Source organism: Poromitra crassiceps, assembly GCF_964638095.1.
Source record: "Poromitra crassiceps genome assembly, chromosome: 18".
Lineage (NCBI taxonomy): Eukaryota > Metazoa > Chordata > Actinopteri > Beryciformes > Melamphaidae > Poromitra > Poromitra crassiceps.
The window spans coordinates 18856964-18884678 of NC_139636.1; the positions used below are offsets into that span (position 1 = coordinate 18856964).

The 27715-nt window shown below is 43.5% G+C and overlaps 1 protein-coding gene across 2 annotated transcripts in view; it reads left to right on the forward strand.

The window, feature by feature from the left end:
- The first annotated feature begins 490 nt into the window (after positions 1-490).
- Positions 491-27715, forward strand: part of hace1 (HECT domain and ankyrin repeat containing E3 ubiquitin protein ligase 1) — a 33556-nt gene continuing 6331 nt past the window's right edge. The window contains exons 1-24 of one of the 2 annotated variants that reach the window (XM_083654932.1): positions 491-713; positions 2413-2467; positions 2611-2700; positions 5303-5407; positions 6158-6233; positions 6961-7092; positions 8832-8914; positions 10228-10330; positions 10755-10856; positions 11745-11851; positions 12550-12700; positions 15117-15191; positions 17904-18214; positions 18481-18549; positions 18733-18820; positions 20107-20218; positions 20895-20992; positions 21611-21698; positions 22548-22697; positions 24463-24659; positions 24920-25051; positions 25633-25731; positions 26247-26317; positions 26746-26859. In XM_083654932.1, coding sequence (XP_083511058.1) covers positions 623-713; positions 2413-2467; positions 2611-2700; positions 5303-5407; positions 6158-6233; positions 6961-7092; positions 8832-8914; positions 10228-10330; positions 10755-10856; positions 11745-11851; positions 12550-12700; positions 15117-15191; positions 17904-18214; positions 18481-18549; positions 18733-18820; positions 20107-20218; positions 20895-20992; positions 21611-21698; positions 22548-22697; positions 24463-24659; positions 24920-25051; positions 25633-25731; positions 26247-26317; positions 26746-26859 — 2699 coding nt within the window. In that variant the 5' untranslated portion in view covers positions 491-622. The remainder of the gene's footprint in view (positions 714-2412; positions 2468-2610; positions 2701-5302; positions 5408-6157; positions 6234-6960; positions 7093-8831; positions 8915-10227; positions 10331-10754; positions 10857-11744; positions 11852-12549; positions 12701-15116; positions 15192-17903; positions 18215-18480; positions 18550-18732; positions 18821-20106; positions 20219-20894; positions 20993-21610; positions 21699-22547; positions 22698-24462; positions 24660-24919; positions 25052-25632; positions 25732-26246; positions 26318-26745; positions 26860-27715) is intronic. The other variant, XM_083654933.1, reaches the window with a different exon arrangement.

A 27715-nucleotide genomic window follows, 5' to 3' on the forward strand; every position in this document is an offset into this window, starting at 1 on the left:
GTTTGGTTCATTGGAATCCCTGCTGTTGAGTTTATCTCCAATAAACCATCAGTCCACACACAGAGATTAGTATTCACAGTTGAAGAAAAATCAGTCAACCAGTCAGTCAATCAGCATGATGATGATCTAATTCTAATATATTGATACTGTCACTGTGGCAGTCATTGGGTACCTGAAACAGTTGCATTTTTCAGAATCAAATTTATTGGCCAGGTATGTAGACATACAAGGAATTTGACTCTGGTATACATTGCTTTCAATGCACGGAAGGGGGGGGAAGGCTATGCATACAAGCTAAAACAACCAAGGACAGTGAGTTGACAGAGGTAGCCTAATAATAATAGAATAAAATAGCTAGTATTTTTCAGTTGTGTACCACACGCTATTTAAAAACTACATTACCCACAAGGCATAACGTGCGAACGTCAAGAAACGTCAGGAAAACAGGAAGAAGGGGGAACTTCTTTACAACAGGGTGACAGACAGGGAAATGAGCGCTGTAAATCAGTGTGTATGTTGAGAACAAACGGCTCGTTCGCCCAGGCAGCACGGATGGACTTGCCCCAGGAACAAGACCCCTAAGCCGGACAGAGAAGCCGACAGGTCCTGGTAGATCTGCTGGATGATGGAACGGGCCATGGAGCAGCTCAACGTACACCTCAGCCGCCTCACCCGCTCCCTGCGCCGGGCCAGGACCGTGGAACTCCCGGAAGGTAATGCACAGTAGTAGTAACGTCACAGCAGAATGCATTTGTCAACAGCATAACAATGCTATTGCTATGCTAACATGCTAACGTTAGTCCAGTGAGCTCGGCTAATAATGTTATCTTTCGCTGCCTCGGCCTCTGTGTCATTCCTGGTGTCATTACTCACACAGCGGTGCTCATACCTGCCAACATTGGGCTGTGAAAAAGACGGAGATTTTCTGCGGTATCGCCCCCCCCCCATAATTTTAATTAGTCTTAAATGCATAGCTCACAGTAAAATAGATAAATAATAAAATAAACGTACATGTTAAAAAGATGTGATCAAAAGTCGACATCTAAAATTGGCATCACACAACACACACACACACACACACACACACACACACACACACACACACACACACACACACACACACACACACACACACACACACACACACACACACAGATATCAAGTGCAGTGTGTGGAGGAGTCATCATTGCCAGAAACAACACCTTCAAGAAGAGGAACAGGCAGGATAGAAAATGATGCAGCACCTTTCAAGACACTCAAAGCGCTTCACATATCAGGGGGGGGGTGGGTGTAGGGAGGGAGGGAGGTAGGGAGGGGGAGGGAACTCAACTCATCCACCACCGATGTGTAGCACCCACCTGGGTGATGCATGGCAGCCAGTTGCGCCAGAAGGCTCACCATGCATCAGCTGTCACTGTGGAGAGTTGAGGACTGAATGTGCTAAATTGCCAATTAAGTAATGAGGGATGATTAGCTGACATGATTGAAGGAAGGCCTGTGCTGTGTGTTTAGCCAGGGCACACCCCTACTCTTGCGAAGAGTGCCGATGAGATCTGTAATGACCACAGAGAGTCAGGACCTCGGTTTAACGTCTCATCCGAAAGATGGTGCTCACTCAGAGGACAGCCCTGTCTCTGGCCTGGGGCATTGGGGAGATTATTCATCAGACCAGATTATTCATCGGACCAGAGGGCAAGAGCACCTCCTGCTGGTCCTCCAACACCACTTCCAGCACCAGTCTCCCATCCAAGGAGTATCCTAGGCCAGACCTGCTTAGCTTCCCAAGGAAAGCCAGTAATGTAATGCAGGAGCCACTGGTGCTGACATTGTGACATCATCAGTGGGACAAAAATTTAAACGGAGACACAGAGCCCACTTACCCCCTATGTAGCACATGCTTCCGCCGATACATGTGCAGTCACCAGCAGCTTCTTTTTACCTGACAGCGAGGAGTTTCACCAGCAGGACGTTGTGCATACCGAACCCAAACAAGTTGAACTTTTTCTGGACTGATGGATTCATCACCGTCCAAGGGTCTCTTCTGCCACAGCCAGAATGTTGATGTTCCGACCATAACAGCCCAACAGACAGACAGTCAATAATTCTGTTTCTGACGGATCAGTGTTATGATTTTGTTTTTTTTGCACCAAAAGCTCAGCTGCTGACTCTAAATTGACACAGTACTCAATCCACTTGAAATTCTACAGGTTGGTCAGATTTTTTATTTATTAAGAGATCTTCCAAGCCACATGTTGGTTTAGATTGGAAGAAAATGCAGCCATTTGAACTTGTGTTGTGAACTTTGTGCTGTGGTAATAACAAAGACTCACAATCCCTTGCCTTACCCTGCTGTGGTAACCTGTTGGTTGTTGCTAGCATCTATATTTTACTGTATTTTTTCTCCCACCACAGACAATGAGACTGCAGTATACACACTTATGCCAATGGTGATGGCTGACCAGCACAGGTAAGAAAGACAGCATTTAAAACTCGTGGATAGTGTCATGTTGTTAGTCTTTTGGAAACAGTGCTTTTAAGTTAAGTTTGATTTTATTTGATGTGTTGAGTTTGTAGCTTCATGAAGAAATCATTTATTTCTGCCATTCTAAGGTCGGTGTCAGAATTGCTGATGAACTCCAAGTTTGATGTGAACTATGCCTTTGGACGTGTAAAGAGAAGTCTGCTACACATTGCTGCCAAGTAAGATATTGTTCAGTCTATTCTTATTAATCACTTAATTCCCTAACCCCCTATAAATAATTTTTAATCACCGTCTGAAAGATAAAAAAAAATAAAGAAAAAATAAATGAAAAATGAAATGAAAAAATGTCATAAGTTAACATGCACTAGGGGTTGCATAGACAAGTCGATGAATCGACATGTCGACAACGACATTACCTAGCACAAGTCGACACCTACTGGGAGATGTCGACTAGTCGGTACGTGGTTTGAAACTGGTGCCACCCCGGACAGCAGCCTGCCAGAGCCGCTCTTCTCTTCTTGTGTCTTTTTCACTCTTTTGTATAGGCCTATTTATTTACTTTTTCTTTCTAGATGTATTGTTAATCAAAGTAGTAACCTAAGCTTTAACTTAGAACTATGTGGCTTCACACGTTCTTTGTTGTTTTTCTCGCTATCAGAGTACTTTTATTGGTGCGAGCGTGGCCCCATTGTTATGCCTCCGCCGGCGATAGCCAGGCCGAATTTGCCTCAAACATCGACTTAGACTCAAGGAGGATCTGAGTAGATTTTGGTGGTCAAAGGTCAAGGTCACTGTGACCTCTCGAACGCCATTTTCAAGCTTGTTAACATGATATCTCAGGAATGCCTTGATGGAATTTAATTAAATTTGCCTCAAACATCGACTTGGACTCAAGCATAAACTGATTAGATTTTGGTGGTCAAAGGTCAAGGCCACTGTGACCTCTCGAATGCCATTTTCAAGCTTGTTAACGCAATATCTCAGGAATGCCTTGACGGAGTTTCATCAATGTTGTAGAAAATTTAAGTTCCATTGGCATTTCCTAATCAATAAGCTGTTATAAGCTATAATTGCATACACATAATTAATGCTATGAGTTATTAGTCATAAGACATCTCACAAATGCATATTTGGACAGGCAGACGCATAGGAGGAGATTTCTTCCCTTTGCTCTGGCCTTCAGAAACTCAGCATGACAATGGCCATGAGACAGGAACGCTTGCTGATAACAGTCTCCAGTCAGACTGCACGACGCACACTCCAAACTATTCACACATTCCTCTCCCCTCCTCTCTCTCTGTTTCTCTCTGCCTTCCTTTGCCTATAAAGCATATGTCAAACTGTCAGTCATCACTGAATATTTGGACTCTGTACATTGATCAGATGGTACATTGAGATTCAGTCACTCCTATAATGCAGTTTATAGGAGAATGTTGTGGTTTTAAATATACTTTTATAAGACATCTTTCTGGCTCTTGGTTTCAATTCATTTGGTTTATATAAGCTGTTATAATTATCATATTGCGGATGAGGAGTGGTAAATTCCATTCTATAACAATCAAATTTGCCTCAAACATCGACTTGGACTCAAGGATGAACTGATTAGATTTTGATGGTTAAAGGTCAAAGTTCAAGGTCACTGTGACCCCACACACCCAATTTCCAAGCTCTGTAACACAACATCTCAGGAGCACCTTGACGGAATTTCTTCCAATTTGCCTTAAATGGCGATTTGGACTCAAGAATGAACTAATGGCGGAGGCATAAATCTGCGGTGCGGTCGTTCTAGTTTACTACAGGGATCAGCTGATCCTCTGACAGTGTGGTGTGGCCCGTGGTGCGAGACCTGAAATGCCCAAGGAGCTGTGGAGGAAATACGGGGGCTGCAGAGCCAGGGGGAGATGATGGTTAAGGAAGAGGAGATACGGTATACAAGAAACAAATACAATTTAAATCTATTTTCATGTATTGCATGATTGTTTGTCTGCAATTAAGGACTGGATGGCCAGTAACTTTCTTCAGCTAAATGCTGACAAAATAAAAGTACTGATTGTTGCTGCTGATAGCATTGCTGCTTGGTCTTCTCTTTGATCAGGCTATGCTCTTTGACAAGTGTAACACTCGGCTCCAACATGTCCGCTTGAAAACTTGAAAAATGTTTAATCATACAATCCCTAACCTGCACCTATTTCACATAAAATTAGCAAAATTGTATTTTCTGTAAAAATCCCACAACTTTTATGTCCTGGAAATGGTAATATTTTTAGTACCTGTACATAACATTCCAACCAATAACACCATCACAGCTGTTTGAACAACCACTCCTCTGCCCCTCCCATCATATAACACCTGCAACTTGACACCTTTCACAGTGACAGTGGTGAAAACTATCTTTCCCTACATTTGGTCACACAAAAACCTGTTTCCCTTTCCTAAGTCACCCGGGAGCCTAACCCTTTCCTAAGACACTGGGAAGCCTAACCCTAACCCTTTCCTAAGACACCCGGGAGCCTAACCCTAACCCTTTCCTAAGACACCTGGGGACCTAACCCTAACCCTTTCCTAAGACACCCGGGAGCCTGACCCTAACCCTTACCTAAGACACCCGGGAGCCTAACCCTAAACCCTTTCCTAAGACACTTGTCATGTATGTTGTGGTCCAACCTGCCCACACTGTGCGTGCGTGTGTGTGTGTGTGTGTGTGTGTGTGGCTTTAAACATAGTTCCCAGAATTGCGCAGATTATTTTGTGTATGTGGGACAGTAGTCTTTTCAGTGGGTTCTGTATTGCAAGTAACTGCTGCATTTTGTCTATACATAGCTGTGGGTCAGTGGAATGCCTGGTTCTGCTGCTGAAGAAAGGAGCCAACCCCAACTACCAGGATATCTCAGGCTGCACCCCTCTCCACCTAGCCGCCAGGAACGGGTACAAGCAGTGTTTCCTATAGGATTTCTTCCAGCAGCGGTGGCAAAGGGTTTCGTTCTACCTTGGTCGTGCACGTGTAGTACGACGACGGTCGGAGTGAATTATCAATATCTGGTCATTAAAAATATTTAATAAAGTGACACTTGAATGCAAAACAAACTTTTTTGGAGTTTTTCCCACAGGATTTGGAGAGATTGTGGTGGTTGGACCTCAGACCCTCTGGGGGGGGCGGTTGAACATTTTGTATATTTTAAAGTAAAATGCACCAATTTGGTGCACTTTAAGAGCAAAATTATGAGTTTTTGCTTGCTCTCAGCAATCTCACATTAACTGGGCATGATTCCCTTAATATTTTATATTGCTGTGAAAACAACATTCCCCGCCCCCAAACAACTGTATTTATTCAAGCTTATTCAATTTCCTTGCTAAAATCTAAGTTTTACAAGGTTTCATTTGAACACATACCGGTACTCATGATAACATCATTGTATTTTACCTTCACCGATAAATAAACTCCATTAATCTGAAATTATTTGCTACTTTGGCCAAATTGGCAGTAAGATGGCCAATTAAGATGAATAACATCTGTATATATGCAATGTGTCACTTTGTGGATGATGTGTCTTGAAAAAAGTCGTAGGCTACAGCTAAAAAGGCAGGGATAAAAAATGAAATGCAGAGATGATGCCGTGTGTATGGGAATTTCCATAGACATTTTTCTCATCGACTTTCCTTCATTATTCACCACAGACAAAAGAAGTGTATGGGCAGACTACTGGAATATAACGCTGATGTCAACATCTGCAACAACGAGGGACTGACTGCTGTGAGTAGCCCATAATCCTCTGGCTGTGGTTAATGGCATATTGAATGTCTAATATGGCCATAGTCATTACTAATCATTTAATAGATTTTTGATCTACTTGACTTTTCTGATGTGCAAAGATGGGAAAAGTACACACATATTCTTTACTTAAGTAGAAGTACAGTTACTTGTATAAAAAAAGATGACTATTGAACTACTGATTCAACATTTTTACTCAAGTAAAAGTTAGAAAAGTCCAGTCTCTGAAATGTAATAAAGTATAAAAGAAAAAAACTTTTCTACCGGCTGTTTCTGTGCAACTAACTGAAACATATTACCGTAATATAATTTGAATTTGAACTTAAAAGATTCCCTCCAAACATGTTTTAAGATGTATATAGACTATACTTTGATTAATAATTTGTGTGACATGGTTTTTCCACACACAAAAAGGTGCACAATCATAATGCGTGAAAGCGGCAAGAGTGCAAGACCAGAGACAGACAACGTTACGTCGTTTTGTCTGTGGTGCATTAAAGCTAAAGCCTGTTTTGAAAATGTAAGGAGTAGAAAGTACATATATTTGTGTTAAAATGTAGGGAGTAAAAGTAAAAAGTTGTCTGAAAAATAAATACTCAGTAAAGTTAAGATACATGAAAATCCTAGTTAAGTAGAGTGACAAGGTATTTGTACTTAATTACTTTCCATCTCTGCTGATGTGTAGATTAAACGGTTTACTCTGCTCTAGATTCATTGGTTGGCAGTGAACGGCCGGACTGAGCTCCTCCATGACCTGGTCCAGCATGTGACCAATGTGGATGTGGAGGACGCCATGGGCCAAACTGCTTTACATGTAGCCTGTCAGAACGGACACAAGACTGTAAGCTGCTTGAAAATGACAAATTAAAAATATATATATACTTTAATCTTAAACTTTTTTAGCTTTGCATATAGCTGGCCATGATCAACTTCTAGACACATTCGCAAACACATACACTATGTTGAGTGATGGTAGGCTTCATGCTAACACTTTATTATGCTATGTTGAGTGATGATAGGCTCCATGCTAACACTTTAGCATACATGTTGGTGATAGTAGGCTCCATGATAACACTTTAGCATACACTATGTTGGTGATAGTAGGCTCCATGATAACACTTTAGCAGACACTATGTTGGTGATAGTAGGCTCCATGCTAACACTTTAGCATACACTGTCGAGTGATAGTAGGGTGCCATGCTAACACTTTAGCATACACTGTCGAGTGATAGTAGGGTGCCATGCTAACACTTTAGCATACGCTATGTTGACTGATGATAGGCTCCATGCTTACACTTTAGCATACACTATGCTGAGTGATAGTAGGCTCCATGATAACACTTTAGCATACACTATGTTGGTGATAGTAGGCGCCATGATAACACTTTAGCATCCATGTTGGTGATAGTAGGTTCCATGATAACACTTTAGCATACACTATGTTGGTGATAGTAGGCTCCATGATAACACTTTAGCATACACTATGTTGGTGATAGTAGGCTCCATGATAACACTTTAGCATACACTATGTTGGTGATAGTAGGCTCCATGATAACACTTTAGCATCCATGTTGGTGATAGTAGGTTCCATGATAACACTTTAGCATACACTATGTTGGTGATAGTAGGCTCCATGATAACACTTTAGCATACGCTATGTTGACTGATGATAGGCTCCATGCTTACACTTTAGCATACACTATGTTGGTGATAGTAGGCTCCATGCTTACACTTTAGCATACACTATGTTGGTGATAGTAGGCTCCATGATAACACTTTAGCATACACTATGTTGGTGATAGTAGGCTCCATGATAACACTTTAGCATACACTATGTTGGTGATAGTAGGTTCCATGATAACACTTTAGCATACACTATGTTGGTGATAGTAGGCTCCATGATAACACTTTAGCATACACTATGTTGGTGATAGTAGGCTCCATGATAACACTTTAGCATACACTATGTTGGTGATAGTAGGCTCCATGATAACACTTTAGCATACACTATGTTGGTGATAGTAGGCTCCATGATAACACTTTAGCATACACTATGTTGGTGATAGTAGGCTCCATGATAATACTTTAGCATACACTGTCGAGTGATAGTAGGTGCCATGCTAACACTTTAGCATACGCTATGTTGACTGATGATAGGCTCCATGCTTACACTTTAGCATACACTATGCTGAGTGATAGTAGGCTTTATGCTAACACTTCAGCATACACTATGTTGAGTGATAGTAGGCTCCATGCTAACTGTGAAACTATAATCAAAATAGCCATTCTTCTACATTCTCTAATTGTTGCTTCTTGTAAATTAAATAATGGTGACGTTTAACAATCCATTAATTTGTTGGGCACCCCGTCGAAGCCCCTCAAACACCCCTGGTGGTCACCGGACCTATGATGAACCCACCACACTCGTATCCTCTCCCCCCAAAGTGTATAAATCCCCCCAATGTGAAGCACATCAGGGGGAATGCCCCACCCCCCCCCCCCCCCATTTTGCAAAATGAATTTTATATACATATTTGTATGTGAGTTTAGTTTGTGTTTGTTGTGTTTTTACTGGGTCAGACGGTGTTGTGTCTTCTGGACAGTGGAGCTGACATAAACCGACCAAACTGCTCTGGAGCTACGCCTCTCTACTTTGCCTGCAGGTGATGCAAAACATAGTCATTTAGTGATGTCACCGGAATGTTGGTGATATGTACTGTACTCTGTGCTTTTACTAGCCCTGTGTGTTTTTATGGTACTGTAGCTGTGTGCATTAAAGCTTAGTATTAGAGTGTTTTACTATGTGCTGTATGGATGTATCTATCGTCTAAAAGCCTAACAGGGACAAGGACTGCAAATTAGCTATGGCTAGAAGTCCCAACCCTGACACTGCCAGATGGGTGGTTTTGTTTTCACAAAACTCGTCCATCTGGGAACGGCCTGAGCAGACTCAATGTCACGTAAAAAATAACTACTTGGCAGGTGATTGGACGAACCACTTGTCTATCACCGCCTGGGAGGGATATGGCGTAGTAGCACAGCGCTGAACAAAGCAGCCTGAGGCTAACGGCTAACAAACACTAACAAACTGCAGATGTTGGGTGCAAATTGCAATCATTGACTGTTCAATTCGCCATTCAAAAGAAAGTAGAAGAACTGCAGATATCTGACTGAGGATGAACGTCTGGCGGCGCCAGCGAGCCCTACATGCTCGGACGCCACTACGCCCTCCCTCCTCCTGTGGAAGCTCCGTGTGAAAATGGCGGAGATTGTGTGCAAGGCAGTCTGAATGAAATTGAATGTAATGTTCCCAATTCTATGTATTAAATTCTAAAAAACGACCCTCAACATTTGGGAAGGCTAAGCCACACAACTAGTTCGTTATAATCTAACGTCATGCTTTGAAAGGTGACTTTACGACGATGAGCCAAGGCAACGGCCAGTCACAACTCTCGTGCAGCTGACGTCACGCACGTATCGTCGCCGTGAAGTCACATTTTCGAGCAGCCCCCGTCAGCCGACGGCGCCCCCTCCCCGTAGGATGGCGCTCCACGCGCCGTCCTATGGGGAGGGCGGGGCGAGGCTCTGATGGACGACCATGTTTAGGCCTTTAGTTAGCATGGAGGTAGGCCATTTTTCCTGTTTTTGCACGTTAAATGTAATGTTACCGATGATGACTGATTACACCGAACTGATCTGATGACACCGACCTGCAAGCACCATGGACGGCTAACGTTACTTATGGGACCCAACAGGCACAATGCTCTCGTGAAAGGTTTCGTGAAAATACAGTTTAAACTGTTGTAACATTTATCTTCATGTACATCAGTGTACATACATACATACAGACAGTTGTCGAATTATCATATAGATGTAGCAATGCATAATGTATTGTCCCTGTCAAATAAACAAATAAATAAAATAAATAAACCTTGACTTTATAGTGACCACAGTGTTGAAACGTGTCATTCTGCAGTCACGGCCAAAGAGACACGGCACAGATCCTGCTTTCTCGTGTGCCAAGTGCCAAGTACCTCGCTGACAAGAACGGAGTCACTCCTCTGGATCTCTGTGTGCAAGTGAGCATTACTCCATGGCCATTCAGTTTGACTGTCTTTTCAGTTTTCATGTACTTTGCCCTTTTTCATCTGTCTTGTTACTGTGTACCTCTGCCAAGGACGTTATGTTTTTTGTGCCGTTTGTCCATTTATTTGTTTGTCTGTTTGTTACTTAGCAAGATTACAGAAAAATTATTGGGTCGATTTTCATGAAACTTGGTGGCGTGGGCCATGAAAGAACCCAATAAAACTTTAGAGGATTCAGGTCAAGGAAAGGGGTGGGGCTAGGGAAAAGGAATCATAGCTCGGAATAGGAAGGTCGTAGAAAGGGTAGAGGGAGTGGCTGGGGGGATGTGGGTGGACGGTGGGTCAGTGATTAATATTGCTCCTGTTTGTGTCAGGGTGGATACGGTGATGTCATTAATATCCATCTTGTTTGTGTCAGGGTGGGTACGGTGAGACATGCGAGATTCTCATCCAGCACCATGGGAGACTGTTCCAGACTCTCATCCAGATGACACAGAATGATGACCTCAAAGAGAGTATGGTATGATCATTTAGTCTGTTTCACTTCCTGTTCAGGGTTTAGAAGCCATGCTCATACACTTCCTGTTCAGTGTTTTGAAGCCATGCTCATTCACTTAAAATTATGGCTGTGTGTGTTCCTGTACGCCTGTCCTAATGAGGATAAAATGTCCTCACAAGGATAGAAAGATGAGGAAGATTGTCCCCAAAGTAAGGTCAATTTGCCGCTCCTCACTTCTAAGGGGTGATGATTGATAGGATTAGGGCTTGATTCACATATAAGATTACATAGAGGATTAGGGCTTGATTCAGATATAAGATTACATACATTGCATATTCCTGAAAACTTTTCTAACCTAAAACGATTTACAGGTAGGGGATCGCTCCGACCATTTCAGTCGGAGCGAAGGGAAATCCCTTTCCGCTCGCTGCGTGTCCGCTCTCAAATGCCTCCGCTTTGAAACAACGACACTAGATGGCAACCTGCACTTTGAAAATGCCAAGTATTGACGAAGATTTGAATTGTGCAATAAAGCAGGCCTGCTTGGTACTTTGGGTGGTTGTAAAGATAACGGAGCCTTTTTTCCCTTCTATACCAGAGTGAGAGTAAGATGAGCCGCACTCTCTCCTGCACTGGTACAGCGCGAAACGGAGATACTTGTAGTCTGGCAAGCGAGAATAATTATGCCCAAACATCAATGCTTGACTAAATTTAAGTATTTTCTTACTTTGCCCACTGAATGTGCCCATTTGAAAAGCATTGTATGTATGTCTGCATCTGCCAGTGGGCAATCATGATAATGACATAATGTGATAATTTCACTACAAAGATATTGTCTAAAAAAATCCAATATGGTGCATCCCTCCTACAAACGTGTGTGTGTGTGTGCATGTGCGCGTGTGTGCGCAGCTCCGGCAGGTTCTAGAGCATGTTTCTCAGCAGAGCGATAGTCATTACCAGAGGATCCTCACCAGCCTGGCTGAAGTGGCGACCACCAATGGACACAAGCTGCTCAGGTAGATATGCTTGATTCACAGCTCTGTAACTGCCTCTGTCATACAGTTTATATGGGCGTGTGTCCACATATGGCCAATATTAGTGTTTGTCAGCCTTGTTTTTTGTTTTTGTTTTTTGGTGGGGAAAAAGCACTCCCTGGAGCTCTTTTTTTCCAAATTCCATTTTCTTTTTTCCATTTTCTTTTTCCTTTTGCTTTTTTATTAATTTTAATTTTAATTTAGGGGTTAGGATAGATATCTTTTTTTTATCACTTGGCCTCTTCGACATGTTTCTCAAAGTGAAAACCAAGTTGTGAGGTGGCGTAAGGGTCCCGCGCAAGACCGACCGCCCCTCTCGAAACACCCAGCTGAATTATTTCTCTCGCCCTATTATCTTACAATTGTAAAACCATTTAGGATATTACAATAATTAGGTCCACTTTTGATTTTGGTCATTTGGTCATAAATTTCAGCCAAATTATGGAAAATTCTGCAATATTCCATGTTTTATAGTTGACTCCATTTTCTTTACCAGATTCCATGATTCGGTTTGCGGTTTTCCCAGTAAAAAGCTGGAAAGAGGAGCGCTCCTAGTGTGTCTTTACCATCGAGAATGAATTGCAGAAAGGCGCTGGCAGCTCAAATAACCGCTTTCTGTGGATACGGCTCCTAAGTCACGTTTGACACTTGATCAACCATTTTCTCATTTCCTTCTTCAGCCTCTCCAGCAGCTATGAAGCTCAGATGAAGAGTCTGCTCAGAATAGTTCGTATATTCTGCCATGTTTTCCGCCTGGGACCGTCATCGCCTAACAACGGGAATGACATGGGATACAACGGGAACAAGACTCCTCGGAGCCAGGTCTTTAAGGTTAGTTGGAACTTGATAGGAACTTATAGGAATGCACGTCTATATACTGTATTCAAGGATTATGGGGGTATTGTTTTTTGTTGTGATGCCACTACAGGGTTGATTATATGTTGTGTTTTAAGGGAATTTTTTGCAGATTTTCAACCAGCGTTGTATAATTACAATATCAGTAGTATACAGTATGCAGATGAAGATTAACCAAGTTGACTCTGGACTGTTGTCACTGTATGTGGATTTTTTTATGACGCCAATAGAGCCAAGAACTCAGTTTCCAGAGCTCGGAAATCTCTAAAACGGACTTGCATGACCCCTGAACCGGCTGAGCCGGTGGCTAGTTTAGTTAAACTAACTAGCTGGAGCTACAGCAACAAAACATCATGCCCCCGAAAAGGAACGTCCAAGCTTCTGCGGAGGAAGTTGATGATATTAAAAAATCAATCGACTTTCTGGCGGAGGAGGTGACAGCTGTGAAGCTGCAACAACAAACTATACGACTTGGTGGGGGAAGTCAAAGCCCTGAGACTGCTGAACATCGAGAAGGACAAAAATATCGTCATGTTGGAGAACTGGGTGTCAGAGCTGGAACAATACAACCCTGATCATATGCATGGGCGGTGACCAGGCTGAACGATAGGGAACTCAACGAGCCATCGGACTTGTTCTATGTGGAGCAACAGGTGACTGCTTTCCTTCAGTCCAAGGGAATTGAAATGGACAGTGACAACATGTTGCCTGCAGAGCTCTCCATTCCTTTGCCGGCAGGAAGTCCATCAGGTGATGCGCCGGATTTCATTGACAGGCGTCATGGCCAGTGTCATTAAAAATGAACTAGTACAGTGCCCGTTCCCCTCCCTCCCCCCATTCACACATTATGCTCTCCCACTCTTCACCCCCTTAATTGGTCAAATTGCACGAAATTCAACAAGTCCCTTTCTTTGGTCGCCAGCAGCGCACCCCCCAAGTTTGAAGTCGGACGATCGGTTCTCGAGATAAACCACCTTTTGTGTTGCCAGTAGGTGGAGCTGTGACTATGTGCGTGCCCAAATTGCACAAAAATGTGGCATTTTACTCCATTGGGTTCCCAGCGCACTCCCCAAGTTTTAAGTCGATCGGATGAACTGTTCTTGAGATAAGCCACTTTTTGGGTTGCCAGTAGGTGGCGCTATGACTATGCGTATGTCCAAATTGCATGGAATGAGGCACTGCACTCTGTCTGGTTCCCAGCAGCGCACTCCCCAAGTTTGAAGTCGATCAAACCAATGGTTCACAAGATAGTCTGATTTTTGTGTTGCCAGTAGGTGGCACTATGACTATCCCGTGTCCGAATTACACGAAATTCAGCAGTGCACTCCCTCAGTTCCCCCTAAACGGCCCCGCCAAGTCGATTGGCCAAACGATTCTCGAGATAAACCACTTTTTGCGTTGCCAGTAGGTGGCGCTATGACTGTGTGTGTCTAATTGCACGAAATTCGGCAACCGTGAAGTTAGACGTCGATAAGCGGTTTTCAAGATACGCAAAGGAACAATAAACAATAAACAATGTATGAATTGAATTAATCGAATGTTAATGGTGATCAAGATTTTGCCTTCCCACAATCATGAAAACAAGAAGATCGAGCTAAAACCGAGCTAAAATCTGCCGCATTTCATTTAGCAATGTTGCCCTCGTTTTGTCTTGTGTTGGAAATCCAGCGCACACCTTTCGCTCACAATACAGTAGTGACGCTCCGCCCCTCCTCCAAAGCCCAAACACACTGTGCTGCATGTAGTTTCAGCTCGAGTTGAGAACAGAGAGCCGTCGTGTTTGTCTGTTTTACAGTATATTTCAACTTTCCTTGATAGAAGATGACAGTTCAAAGAAATCCAGTGTTGTTGTTTTTTGTTGTTGTTTTCGGTTCAATAAATGCATGATGATTAAATAATCGTGATCTCTATATTCATCCCAAAAAAATCTTGATTATCATTTTGACCATAATCGTGCAGCCCTAATGGTAATTACATTTAGCGTATCATCAGATCCCCCCACCCGGCATTTCTCAAAAAGGACGAATCCAAAATTACTAATGTAAAAGTTTATTCCCAGACAGTATTTGGCAACAAATTGGTACAGCTGATGCCAATTTACGTTACTTGCAAATTCCTAGAGGTCTGATGATCACAGCACTTCCCATATAGAGTGTAGCCTTTCCCACTGCTAACTGTGCTAATACATTGTCTGTGCATGCTGCTGTAGCAAATGTATACATACATTCAAATGAGTGTATGGCATGTCATCTGGTGACATTTTGAGCAGCTAATAGCTGCTTTCCTTAGAGTTAGAGAGTTGCCAACATTGGCACCGTGTTACGGCTGTGCTGAACTCACTTGTCTTTCTAACGAAAACAATACCAATAAAAATTCACTCCATTGGACGCAGATGCATGCAAGACAGCTGCATGTGGAGAAGGCACCGAAGGACCAGTGTTGCTGCAAAGATTTGGGTGCCCTAGATGTGAGTTGAAAAGGACATTTAACATTTGGAAGGAGTTGATTACAAACCTTTCACTGTCACAAGAAATGTTGGTGTGATCTGGGAAACATGATCTATGTAACCTGCAAGCTCAGCAATCTTTTTCATTATCTTCAAGGAGTTGGGCTATTCAATTTCATCTTGTACTGAATGGAAATCTGATATATGATTTGCTTAAAGGATGGCTTTACCGGTAATCAACCCACTTTGTATCATTAATAATAACCGGTAATATAAGAGCACATGCGCAGTGTTGACCTCTCACTGTGTTTTCCTCATGGAGATCTCCCATTTCCTCCTCTGCCAAAGCGCTCCGTTCTGACGCATTACGCGTCACAACTAGGGATGGGCATTTCTAGCAAAAACACTATTCGAAATTCGCTGGCCAAATTCGAATTTAATTCGAATTTCGAAAATAAATAAAAAAATGTAAAAAAAAAAAAAAAATTTTTTTTTTTACATTTTTAATTTTTTTTACATTGACATTTTCGAAAATAAAAAACAGTTTTGACAATCATGAGTGGTTGTGGTTCATTAAATATTTAGTAGGCTCAGGTCTGAGTGCCAAAGGGGTGCCAAAGTCACCCCCTCTCCCTCTTCATGGGATTTCATCCGCCATTCATTTTTCCATAAACCTTGCTTAAAATGCTTATAGCGATTTGACTATACCGGTACTTAGAATCAGGGGAGACAATGCAACATTTCACTCAAAAAAATATATATATACCGGTATATATATTTTTTTTTTTTTTTTTTTTTCGAATTTCGAATTTCAATAATAAAAGTCGACCTTGATAATAACAACGATTATTCGAAAATTCGAAATTCGATGCCCATCCCTAGTCACAACGGAGCTACGGAAGTTGTGCTGGAGAGGCAGAATCTGCTCCGAGGGCGGCTGTTATTGTTTATTTTTATTTTTTAAGTATGCCACACCCACCTGAGAATGGCATGGATAGCCTTAACGAGCCCTAATAACTTGCAGCTGGTGGGGGCGGAAGGCAAAACACTGGCCATGTGCTTATTTTACCTAGATTATATATGATACAAAGTGGGTTGATTACCGGTAAAGCCATTCTTTAATGATTCTTTTTACATACTGATGAGAAAAGGAAAACTCGCACACAGCAAGGCTCCAAGTTGAGTGTATTTATTTTACACTGGTAAAAAGGTTACGTTTCGGGCAGCACCCTGCCCTTCCTCAGACGGCAGGGTGCTGCCCGAAACGTAACCTTTTTACCAGTGTAAAATGAATACACTCAACTTGGAGCCTTGCTGTGTGCGAGTTTTCCTTTTCTCATCAGTCTCTACCTCGAACTCTGCACCTGCCCTATTTAGGTTTTGGATGTGCGTGTCTCTACTTTTTCTCTTTTTACATACTAACAACAAATACCATTTGAAAAATGATGTGTGTTTGATTTCTCCTTAGCTGAGGGACTTGTTCTTGAGGCACAGACATACTCTGCGCAGTTCTCAAGCAAGGGTGACAAGTGTGTGATGCAAACCTTACTGTAAAATACTTAAGTGAACATTTTAAGGAAACCTTAAGGAGAAGACTTATGGGTGTTTTGTGCAACTGATTTTATTTGAAGGAAACCTTAACTCTGACTTTAAGGAAAATCTGAAGTTGCTTTGTGCAGCCGGCCCCAGGTCTTCATGATGGGTCAACTGCTACCATCTAGTAGTAGAGTAGATGTTATCAAGCTGTCCATAGGTTCTAGCTACTATGCCTAATCTACAGTAGGTGAAGTGTGGGCGATGCGAGGCCCTGCTGTGCCCCACGCGAGTTAGAGACATAAGGTTCTGTCAGAGCCAATGTGTGTGTGTGTGTGTGTGTGTGTGTGTGTGTGTCTTCTGTTGATGTATAATAAGTGTAATATTTGGCTACATGATCCAAACTAATAGGGAGCAGCATTTCACTTCTTAAAACTCCATATAGGAAAACAATGCACTGCACTTTTCTTTGCTTTTAGCTAGATTGAGAATTCAAATTAGCCTGACATGGCTTGAAAGCTACTGGCAGGCTGGGATACATCACCCAAATGTGTATTAATCATGTTAGTAACATTAGTAATGTAGCCGAGCATCCTGGGTATAGTCTGTTACAGTGGCTACTTGAGTATGGGGATAGAGGAGGCTAGCACCATGTCCCGGTACATATAGTATTACAGGAAAGGATGGACCAGGGCTAGCTGGTGCTAATGCTAATTTCAATAGATATCTCTGCAACACAGTACATAAACGTCTTTGAAATTACGTTAAAACCAAGATCCTATTAACACTTTTAGTTCACTTTGGAATGTTTTAAACTTAAATTCTTTAAAAATCATACACATTGCACCTTTAAAGGAACACGCCAAGATTGTGGGAGATTTGCCTATTTTGACATCTTCCAGATAGTAAGAGGAGAAGATAGAAAATCTGCTCTTCTCTGTGATGGTAGTCAATGCACCACTTGCGGCAGTACCTGCGTACAGCACTCACTGTTTTTCTGCTACACGCGGAGAAGAGAAGGGCATCTAATTTATCTTCTCGCCTTACTATCGGGAATATGGCAAATAGGCGATTCTCCCAAAATGTTGGCATGTTCCTTTAACCCTTCATGGATCAGTCCCTTGTCTTTCTTCTTCTATTCTTTTCTGTCTCACCTTCCGTTGCGCCATCTTCCTTTTTTCCTCCGACTGACCGTTGCAGCCTCTGGAGCTTCTGTGGCACTCGCTGGAGGAGTGGCTGGTGCTGATCTCCACCGATCTGGACCGGAGCAGGAAGAACCCCTCGTCACCTTCCTCCTCGGGCAGTGAGATTGCCTCGCTCCTCCTCAAGCAGCGGGAGGCCGACCCCTCCTCCGCTGGGTCCTCGCTCCCCTCCTCGCTGGACCCTGGGCGAGTCACGGAGATGCCGGAGGTCTACGCCGACGGGGAGGACGTGATCTCCATGACGGCCAGTCGCCTCAGCGCTGTGATCCAGGCCTTTTACATGTGCTGCTCCTGTCAGATGCCACAAGGGTCCGTCCTCACCCTGCATTTCTCATCTCATCTCATCTGTATATATATATATATATATATATATATATATATATATATATATATATATATATATATATATACGGATATATACTGTATATATATAGTGTAGAAATTTGTCTCGGTCCAGAGATGGTAATAATAATAATAGTAATAATTCATTTTGTTGCTCTCCCATCTCCTCTGTCTCCCGGTCTCACTCTGCCTTCCCGGGCCGGTCTCCACCTTCCCTCTTGCCCCTCATCTAGCATGACGTCTCCTCGCTTCATTGAGTTTGTCTGCAAGCATGACGAGGTGCTGAGATGTTTTGTAACCAGGTGAGTCAATATGGCCCTCTGCCAGATAGCAGTGCCTGGAGACTCTTTCTTATCCATCCACAAAATCCTTTTTCTCTCAATTTGTTCACTCTCTCATTTTCTTTCCTTCTCTGTCTCTTCCCCTCTCTTCTTTCTCTTGCACATTTCTCTCGCTCTCTCCGTCTATCCACTTCCCTCTCTCAGGAATCCAAAGATCATCTTTAACCACTTCCACTTCCTATTGGAGTGTCCAGAGTTGATGTCGCGCTTCATGCATATCATCAAGGGCCAGGTGAGATGTGGGATTGTCTGTTTATATAATTCACAGGTTTTCACAATTTGAGCCTGCAGGCCTGCCCTCAGACAAGGCCTGGACAAACCCCCCTCCCATCACAAATATGTTATTGATTTTTATTTTAGCCTGATTGGCAAAAAGCCTTTCTCTCTCTTCTGCTCACTCACTCTCTCTCCGCTCATCCTTCACTCTACCTACATCGCTTAAGCCACCTACATACTGTAAGGTTTTAACAATCTTTTAGCAATCAAAGTTTATGGCAGGCCACAGTGTGCGACGTTGGATCTAATAAACTTGGGTAGGACATCAGGTCTGATGTGTGCAGACTGTACGATGACGACACCTACTGGCTCGCGGGTTACAACGGATGTCTCTCCGTCAATACCTGTCAATCAGCAGTCAATACACACGCAAGAATCAAACGTAAGCAGCTCGCACCACAGCTACGCATCAATGAATGTGCGCCACAGTTGTCTGCGGTAGAGATGTCCACAATGCACTGACAAAGCTTAGCATGGAAAAACATCCAAAGAGGAGGAGGAGAATGTGGAGCCGTTAAGCGGACGTCGTCGTAGCTGTCACCCTAAAGTTCTGACAGTCGGAATTCGTCCTAGACTACCTTTGGTCGCAAGACTGTGCCATCTTTGAACCTCTCTCACTGTGCGACGCAAGACGAGCGTTTTTGTTGTAGCCATGACCAAAGATATCTCCACGTTGGGCGTCCGGGTAGTGTAGCGGTAGATTCCTTGCCTACCAACATGAGGGTTGCAGGTTCACACCCCTGTGCTACCTCTGGTTTGGCCCGGCGTCCACACAGGCACGATTGGCTGTGTCTGTGGGTGGGAAGCCGGATTTAGGGTATGTGTCCTGGTCGCTGCACTGTTTATTGTGAAGAACGGATATACAGCCGCAACTTTTGAGAGAGAGAAGATACGAGACGAGACACGAGTGAAACAGAGCAGAACTGTGTGTGCGGGGCGTCTAGATTGGCCAGCTGCAGCATGACGTAGGGCTGCATCCCCCAAAGTTGATCAGCCTGAGTGCTGTGCTGGGGAGTTGAGGAAGTGATCCAGTTACTCAAGAAAATCCACAAACCTGGTAACCAGTTTAATCTAGGAACTATTTTCTTTTGACCGAACTACTCCCACTAGCTGCTAGCTACAGTAGCTGCTGCTCTAGCTGCTGCTAGCTGCAGTTTCACGTAGGAATTAGCAAGCAGCTAGCTGGTGTAGTTCAGTTGAAAGAACATTAATGAGTTGAGGAAGTCTTGTTTTCTCCTCCAGCCCTTTAAGGAGCGCTGTGAGTGGTTCTATGAGCACGTGCTGGCTGGGCAGGCAGACTCAGACATGGTTCACCGTCCGGTCAGCGAGAACGACATCCTGCTCATCCACAGAGGTACAGTACCCCGTCCTCCCCGTCCTCCTCTCCATAGGCGCCCCTCTGTCTTGTGTGGAGAGAATATCCTGCCAAAGTCCATTCAAAACTCTAAAAAGAGTATTGGATCGATATGAGTTTCTTAAAGGAGAACTTCAATCCAACGGCTGCACAGCCTCCACCCACTGGTCACATTTACACTCGATACACTGCACAGGTATTCCGCTTCTTCATTTAGTTTGACAGTTATTGAGATTTTCTGTGTGAATGACATCACTCGTCCACAATTTAATTCAAATCAACTCTCAATAAAGGAATGCCTGTACAACTGTTTACAATTTTCGGATATGTGTGAGATTATGTGCCAAATAAATCAGCGTTGTTTTTCGGTGAAGTTCTCCTTTAAGGCCGATACTTTTTCAGTGGCAGAAGCTGAGGCTGATATTCTTTCAGGTGGGTTGGCAGCAAGTGGTGATTCGTAAAACATGTTCTGTGAGGGGTGGCTGTTTGCCAAAAAGCAAGGTGACAGATTTTTGAATGGAATTTAGCATGAAGTTCTGTCCATACCAGAGAGAACTGAATGCATCAGCTCTGTCTGTCTGTCTTCTACTCTTTGTTCTTCAACATATAAAACCAGTGTTTTCCTCTTACTTTGTTATACAGTATGTCCAATATATGTTGCCCATCTCATCAACAGATTCCATATTTAGGAGTAGCTGTGAGATGGTTTCCAAAGCCACCAATGAGAAGCTCAAACAGGGCATCGCTGTCCGGTTCCATGGCGAGGAAGGCATGGTGGGTTTCCCATTCTTGTAACGTTGCAGTAGTTCACAATAACAGAACTGCTTTTCCGTGGACCTTATTCACACAGCGGTCAGGTGTACCAGGTGACCCCTCGGGGGGTGCCACAGTTCTTATTATTATCTCCTCGTGTGTTCGGTCGTGTGTGTGAGCAAAGGCTATCAGCCAACCTACTTTCATTTTTTCACAGAGTTATTCATACCCAAACTCCTACATTTCTTTTCAAAAACATAATTTATAGTTCAAGTATTCACACACACTCCACCAGAGGGGCGAGTCAGCCAGTGGAGTAGGAGTCCTGGTCGCTGCACTAGTGCCTCCTCTGCCGGTGAAACTCTTCGCTGTCGGGTGAAAAGAAGTGGCTGGCGACTGCACATGTATCGGAGGGAGCATGTGCTACCCTCCAACTCTCCCCAGATCGGCAGAGGGGGTGGAGCCACGACCGGGACAGCAGGGGGAATTGGCAAAAAAAGGAAAATAACAGAGGGAGAAGAACGTTGAACTTGTGTTGCAGGGCCAGGGGGTTGTTCAGGAGTGGTTTAACCTTTGAACTTGTGTTGCAGGGCCATAGGGTTGTTTGGGAGTGGTTTGACCTTTGAACTTGTGTTGCAGGGCCAGGGGGTTGTTCGAGAGTGGTTTGACATCCTGTCCAATGAGATGATCAACCCAGACTACGCCCTGTTCACTCAGTCAGCTGACGGTATGTGACCTTACCCTTACGGTGTGGATGTGTCTAGTTTATGTATTTTATCATAACTTTACCATATGTACGTAAGTAGGATGCATTCACAGCTACAGTTTGCATTCTTTTGTCTGAACCATAGTGGAAAAGTTGACTGGGTTATTTTATTGTATTTGGTTCGTCTCTAGGTTCATGCTCCGGGGAGGTCACATAAAACAGTTGCAAACATGCTTGGTGTAAACATGCCCCTAGGGTCAATGATTTGATAAAAAAGACAATTCTGGCATGCAATATTTCTTTATATATTGCTTTGCACAGTCAGTTTTTTTTGTATGCGTTAAAAAGTGAATATCTGTGTTTGTGGGTGAGATGTGTGGACGAGATTTAGCCGAGGCCCCTCCCCCCGGTTCTGACATACAAAATGTGAGAATGGAGACAGAGAAGGTGCCACGGCTCCAGTGAAACACGCACACACACACACACACGCACACGCACATGGAAGCACGCACATGTCCGACCTGCCAAGCCTGCACTGCTTACTTCAACACCTAAGTATGATTTTTTTTAATCCGTCATACGAAAACACAGATGCGTCAAACAGCTCACAAAAGGCTATTGACTGATGCGAAAATCGAACCTGTTCCGAAAACTTTAATGATGGACAAAAGTTTCGAAGTCAGTGTGTACACGTGAGTGACACCACATGAGGTTGTATTTATTTTTAAACTTGCCACAATTTAGGACGATAAATACAGACTTGATGTGCAAAAGCCTTTACTGTTTGTTTGTGCGCGCGTGTGTGTGTGTGTGTGTGTGTGTGTGTGTGTGTGTGTGTGTGTGTGTGTGTGTGTGTGTGTGTGTCTCTAGGGACCACATTTCAGCCAAACAGCAACTCTTCAGTGAACCCAGATCATCTGAACTACTTCCGCTTCGCTGGTCAGATCCTGGGTCTGGCCTTGTACCACCGACAGCTGGTCAACATCTACTTCACGCGCTCCTTCTACAAACACATACTAGGTATACAGGGTTTCTCCTACAAACACATACTACATGTAGGTATACAGGGTTTCTCCTACAAACACATACTAGGTATACAGGGTTTCTCCTTCTACAAATACATGCTAGGTATACAGGGTTTCTCCTTCTACAAACACATACTAGGTATACAGGGTTTCTCCTTCTACAAACACATACTAGGTATACAGGGTTTCTCCTTGGCCTGCTTAAAGGAGGATGGAACACAGCCAGACTGCAGTGAGGTGTTGATGATGGAAAGGGAAGTTGGTAAGGGATCTGAAGGGCTGGAGGAGGATCTCATCGAGCTGACTAACTCGGTGAGATTTTGCAGGGTGACACAGGTAAAGTTGCTAAAAGAGACCTGTCTCGCAGGACAGGTGGGAAGGGGGGTGGGGGAGGTTGAGGTGGTGATACTGGCCCTCACATCAGAGACTTTGTTCACAAAAAATGAAAGGAAAGTGTTGCAGTCCTGATTGGAAAAAACCGGGGGTGAGGGGAGAGGTGAGCTAACAATATTATTAATAGTTTGAAAGAGTACCCTAGGGTTACGCCTACTAGCTGTGACTAGGGTTGCAAAATAAGAAGCCCTTGCATTCTTTACTGAGTCATTAAGATCAGTTAACAGCTCCTTCAAATAAAAGCGATGGACCTGGAGGTTTGTGGATTTCCACAGCCGCTCAGTTTTGCGGCATGCGCAAGCTTTTCACTCGCTTCACTGGAGCAAAGTCAGCATCAAAAGACAAATGAAATAAAACGCAGTGATGATCGGTTACAGGCAACTGTTCGGTGCTAACAGCCCTGACATTTAAACCCAGTGTAAATACAAGATCCAGCGTGTTACCCTTGATATGAGTCGGACCAGATATATGCTGTGTCAAGTTAAAAGCTTCAGTCACATTTAAAAACTTGACAGCAAAGCTGTTTGTGCTATCATTTACGTGGATATTAAAATTCCCAACCAAGAGGATTCTTTCAAAATCGATGATAGAAGCTAAAAAATCACTAAAATCAGACAAAAAAAGCACCATTTACTCCAGGAGGGCGGTAGATTACAGCACAGTAAAAATGATTTGAGCGTCCGACTTTAGACATCAGCACTTCAAAAGAGGCGACAGTTCCGGGGCTTACAGTGCGTGTTGTGAAACGGTCCCTGTAAACCATGGCTAGTCCCCCTCCACGGCCAGTGGTCCTCGGGGCGCAAGTAAAGGAACAGCTCGGAGGACATAGTTCGTTCAATGCAGCAAATTCTTCTGCTTTTTGCCATGTCTCTGAGATGAGCATGAAGTCCAAGCCACACTGGTGTGCGACCTGCGACATTTTGCTGGGGCAAAGGCAGGCAGCTGCGGCGGTGACGCGGGGAGGACAGGCCGAAGGCAAGACAGCCTCACACCAGAGGCATGGGTCATGTTTGGAACAGAACGAGAATTTTGTCTGGTTGTGGTGTAAACTGCGATTTGGCAGGACGTGGGGCTTGATGCAGAGGCTGTAGTGGTAGTGAGCCCACCTTTCCAGCAGGGGTGTGGGTGGTGGCAAGGTGCATGGTGAGGGAAATGGGCGGCGTTAGTGAAAAGGGGCCATAGCTAGAGATAGGAAGGTCGTAGAGGCCCGGGGGTAGTCGTTCTTTTAGTTAATCCTTAGGGATCCTAAGCACAGTTTGATATACGAGACCCCAGGTCACATTATTTTTCTGAGACCCCAGCATTGTGTATCTGCGTATCTGTATTTACGTTCTGTATTTGCATATGCATTTGTGTGCATCTTCCAGGGATCCCAGTAAACTACCAGGACGTGTCATCCATCGATCCAGAGTATGCCAAGAACCTGCAGTGGATCCTGGACAACGACATCAGCGATCTCGGTCTGGAGCTCACCTTCTCTGTGGAGACGGACGTGTTCGGGGCCATGGAGGAGATGCCCCTCAAGCCTGGTGGTACCAGCATCCTGGTCACTGAGGATAACAAGGTCTGCCAATAAACTAAGTACTTTTATTTATATATATATATATATATAAAGTAAACAACACAGGTGTGATAGTTTATAGTGGGACCTTCCCTGCCCCATTCACTTCAATAGAACTGGCCCTAAAGTCTGACCCCAATGCAAAATGTGAACGCTGTGATGTGAGTGCTGTCCTATCCTTCTCTTTTAACGGCCCTTGTCTCTCTCTCTCTCGCTCCTTCCCTTATCTCTCAATCTTTCTTTAACACTGACCTCTCTCTCAGGCGGAGTATGTACAGTTGGTGACGGAGCTGAGGATGACGCGAGCCATCCAGCCTCAGATAGACGCCTTCCTGCATGGATTCCACACCTTCATCCCCCCCTCGCTCATCCAGCTCTTTGATCAATATGAATTGGTTCGTCCTCGTCCTCTTCTCAACTCTCCCTTCTTTTTCTCTCTCGTCCTTGCTCACCTCCCCCCCCCCCCCCTTTGTATTAGGGCTGAGCGATATGGTTGAAATCAATATCAGGATAATCCTAAGGATTTTTCTCAATATCAATATTTATAAAATCATAAAAAAAGTTTGGAAACTTGTGTTTGGATGGTTTGCTGTTACTGTATCCCCTCCCCAGTATTGTGTCTTATCTTATATGAAAGCCTGTTAATTTCCCTTCGCAACACTGTCTGATTTTTAAGGATCCTGCAGTTGTGAGATGAGCAGCACAGTTGTTTATGGGAGTAGCGCCGACATCAAAAGTGACAAATTGCCCTGCCAATGTTAAACAGTGTATCCTCCTGTTGGTATTGACTCTATTGTTTTGAGTTGTTTGGGGGATTGGATGATTGAACTCTCTATCAGTAACAAGGAACAAACAAGACATATTGACAATTTTACACTTTTCTCAAAAATGTCCACCATGTTTCTAGATTTTATCAGATTATTTAGTGTTTGAACAGAATTAATTGTTTATCTGGCCTTTTGTTTCGTGTGTGCAGGAGCTGCTGCTGTCAGGGATGCCAGAGATCGATGTGCAAGACTGGAACAGGAACACAGAGTACACCAGCGGCTACGACCTTCAAGAGCCCGTCATCAAGGTGGGCTGACCTTCACCGCGGAGACCTACACCTAACCCTCACTTTAGTCTTTTAGATTGTCTCTGGGCGTTTTCACACACAAATCAGGGAAGGAGTTGTGGTTTTGTTGCATTTACGTATTGTTTGGTTACATTTCCCACTGCAAAATGTCAAGCAAACATTAATTTACCAACCTGAGCCTCATGAGAGCTTAAACCCATGGCCTATTTAAAGCGTAAAGCACTGCATTTTGTGTCGAAAAGGCAGGGTAGACACAGGTGCAAGCAAAACACTAATGAGGGTTTCCAAATTCCAATCATGGAAGTTGGAAAACCTCATTAATGTTTTGCTTGCACCTGTGTTTACCCTGCCTTTTGACACAAAATGGCTCCTGTGAAAAGGGTATATCTGGAGAGCAGAAACACAAGAGTAAGAATCCAAAGCATATAAACAAATCATATAAAGAGGAGGTGCAATGGGGATGTGAAACATAAATAATAAACACGGGACCGTCGCATCTCTCTGTTGTGTTGCAGTGGTTCTGGGAGGTGGTGGAGAGCCTCACCCAGGAGGAGCGCATTCTGCTGCTCCAGTTCGTCACTGGAAGGTGTGTCTGCTTCATTGCCATTTTGATTTTCTGCCATCATCATTTTATGCCTCTGCCGGCGATGTGACCTCATGACCGCCACCTTCATGCTTGTTAACGCGATATCTCAGGAACGCCTTGAGGGAATTTCTTCAAATTTGGCTCAAACATCTACTTGGACTCGAGGATGAACTGATTAGATTTTGGTGGTCAAAGTTCAAGGTCACTGTGACCTCACGACCGCCCGTTTCATGCTTGTTAACATGATCTCTCGGGAACGCTTGAAGGAATTTCTTCAAATTTGGCTCAAACATTCACTCAGACTCAAGAATGAACTGGTTAGATTTTGGTGGACAAAGGTCAAAGTTCAAGGTCACTGCCTACACAGCTGTCTCTACAGGAGGACATGATCTAAACTGTGGCATTAATCTGTAACCCCCCTCTCTCAGCTCCAGGGTCCCACACGGGGGCTTTGCTTATCTGATGGGGGGCAGCGGCTTACAGAAGTTCACCATCACTGCAGTGCCATACACCTCCAACCTACTGCCTACCTCCAGCACCTGGTGAGCAATACACACAGTGGGTTTCCATCCACCTGTTTAATCCACATTTTCAATTTGCACATAAAAAATCATGAGTTGAAATGCTGCAAAGTTAGGAAAAACCTCGAAATATTGCAAAAAAGGTTTTACGCTTGGGGGAGGTGGAAAGGTTGGTGTATCGATAACGGGTAAATGCGAGTGCAGTGGAAACAGATTAAGCGAATCTTCCATTGTCTCTCAGTTACCAAACCCTTGTTTAACCAAACTCCAATGAGATTTTTGATATATAATCATCAGTAATGTGGATATAATGAGTAAGTGGGTAAAGGCAAATAATAGAACAGCTAGAAAAGTCTGTAAGTTTCTAAAATGACATCACTTTAGTGTAATGCAGCCTTTAAAAGAATTTAAGATATCTAGTTTGATATCACTATATTGATATATCAATACATTGCCCAGCCCTAGCCCACACCTATTAGGTTTGCCGATTCTGTGGGCTTTTAAAAAGCAGATACTGTTCAGAGAAGCGTTTGAGTAAGCTGTATGCACAAGTCTGCATTTTATGTAATTATTATTACTTAATTATTATTATACTTACACTTATTGTGTATTGTGTACTTCTTTTGTGTTGCATGTTAGTTTGATACTCCTTAAAGGAACGCTCTGCTGATTTTGAACCAGCTTTGTATTATTACAAAATCAGTAGTATATCTGCATTAATCTAATTTGAGAGTTGATTTGAGTTAAATTGTGGAGCAGTGATGTCATTCATGCACAAATGACATCACTGCTCGACAACTTCACTCAAATCAACTCTCAATAACTGTCAAACTAAATGAATGCCTGCAAAACTGTTTACAGTTTTCAGATATACTAC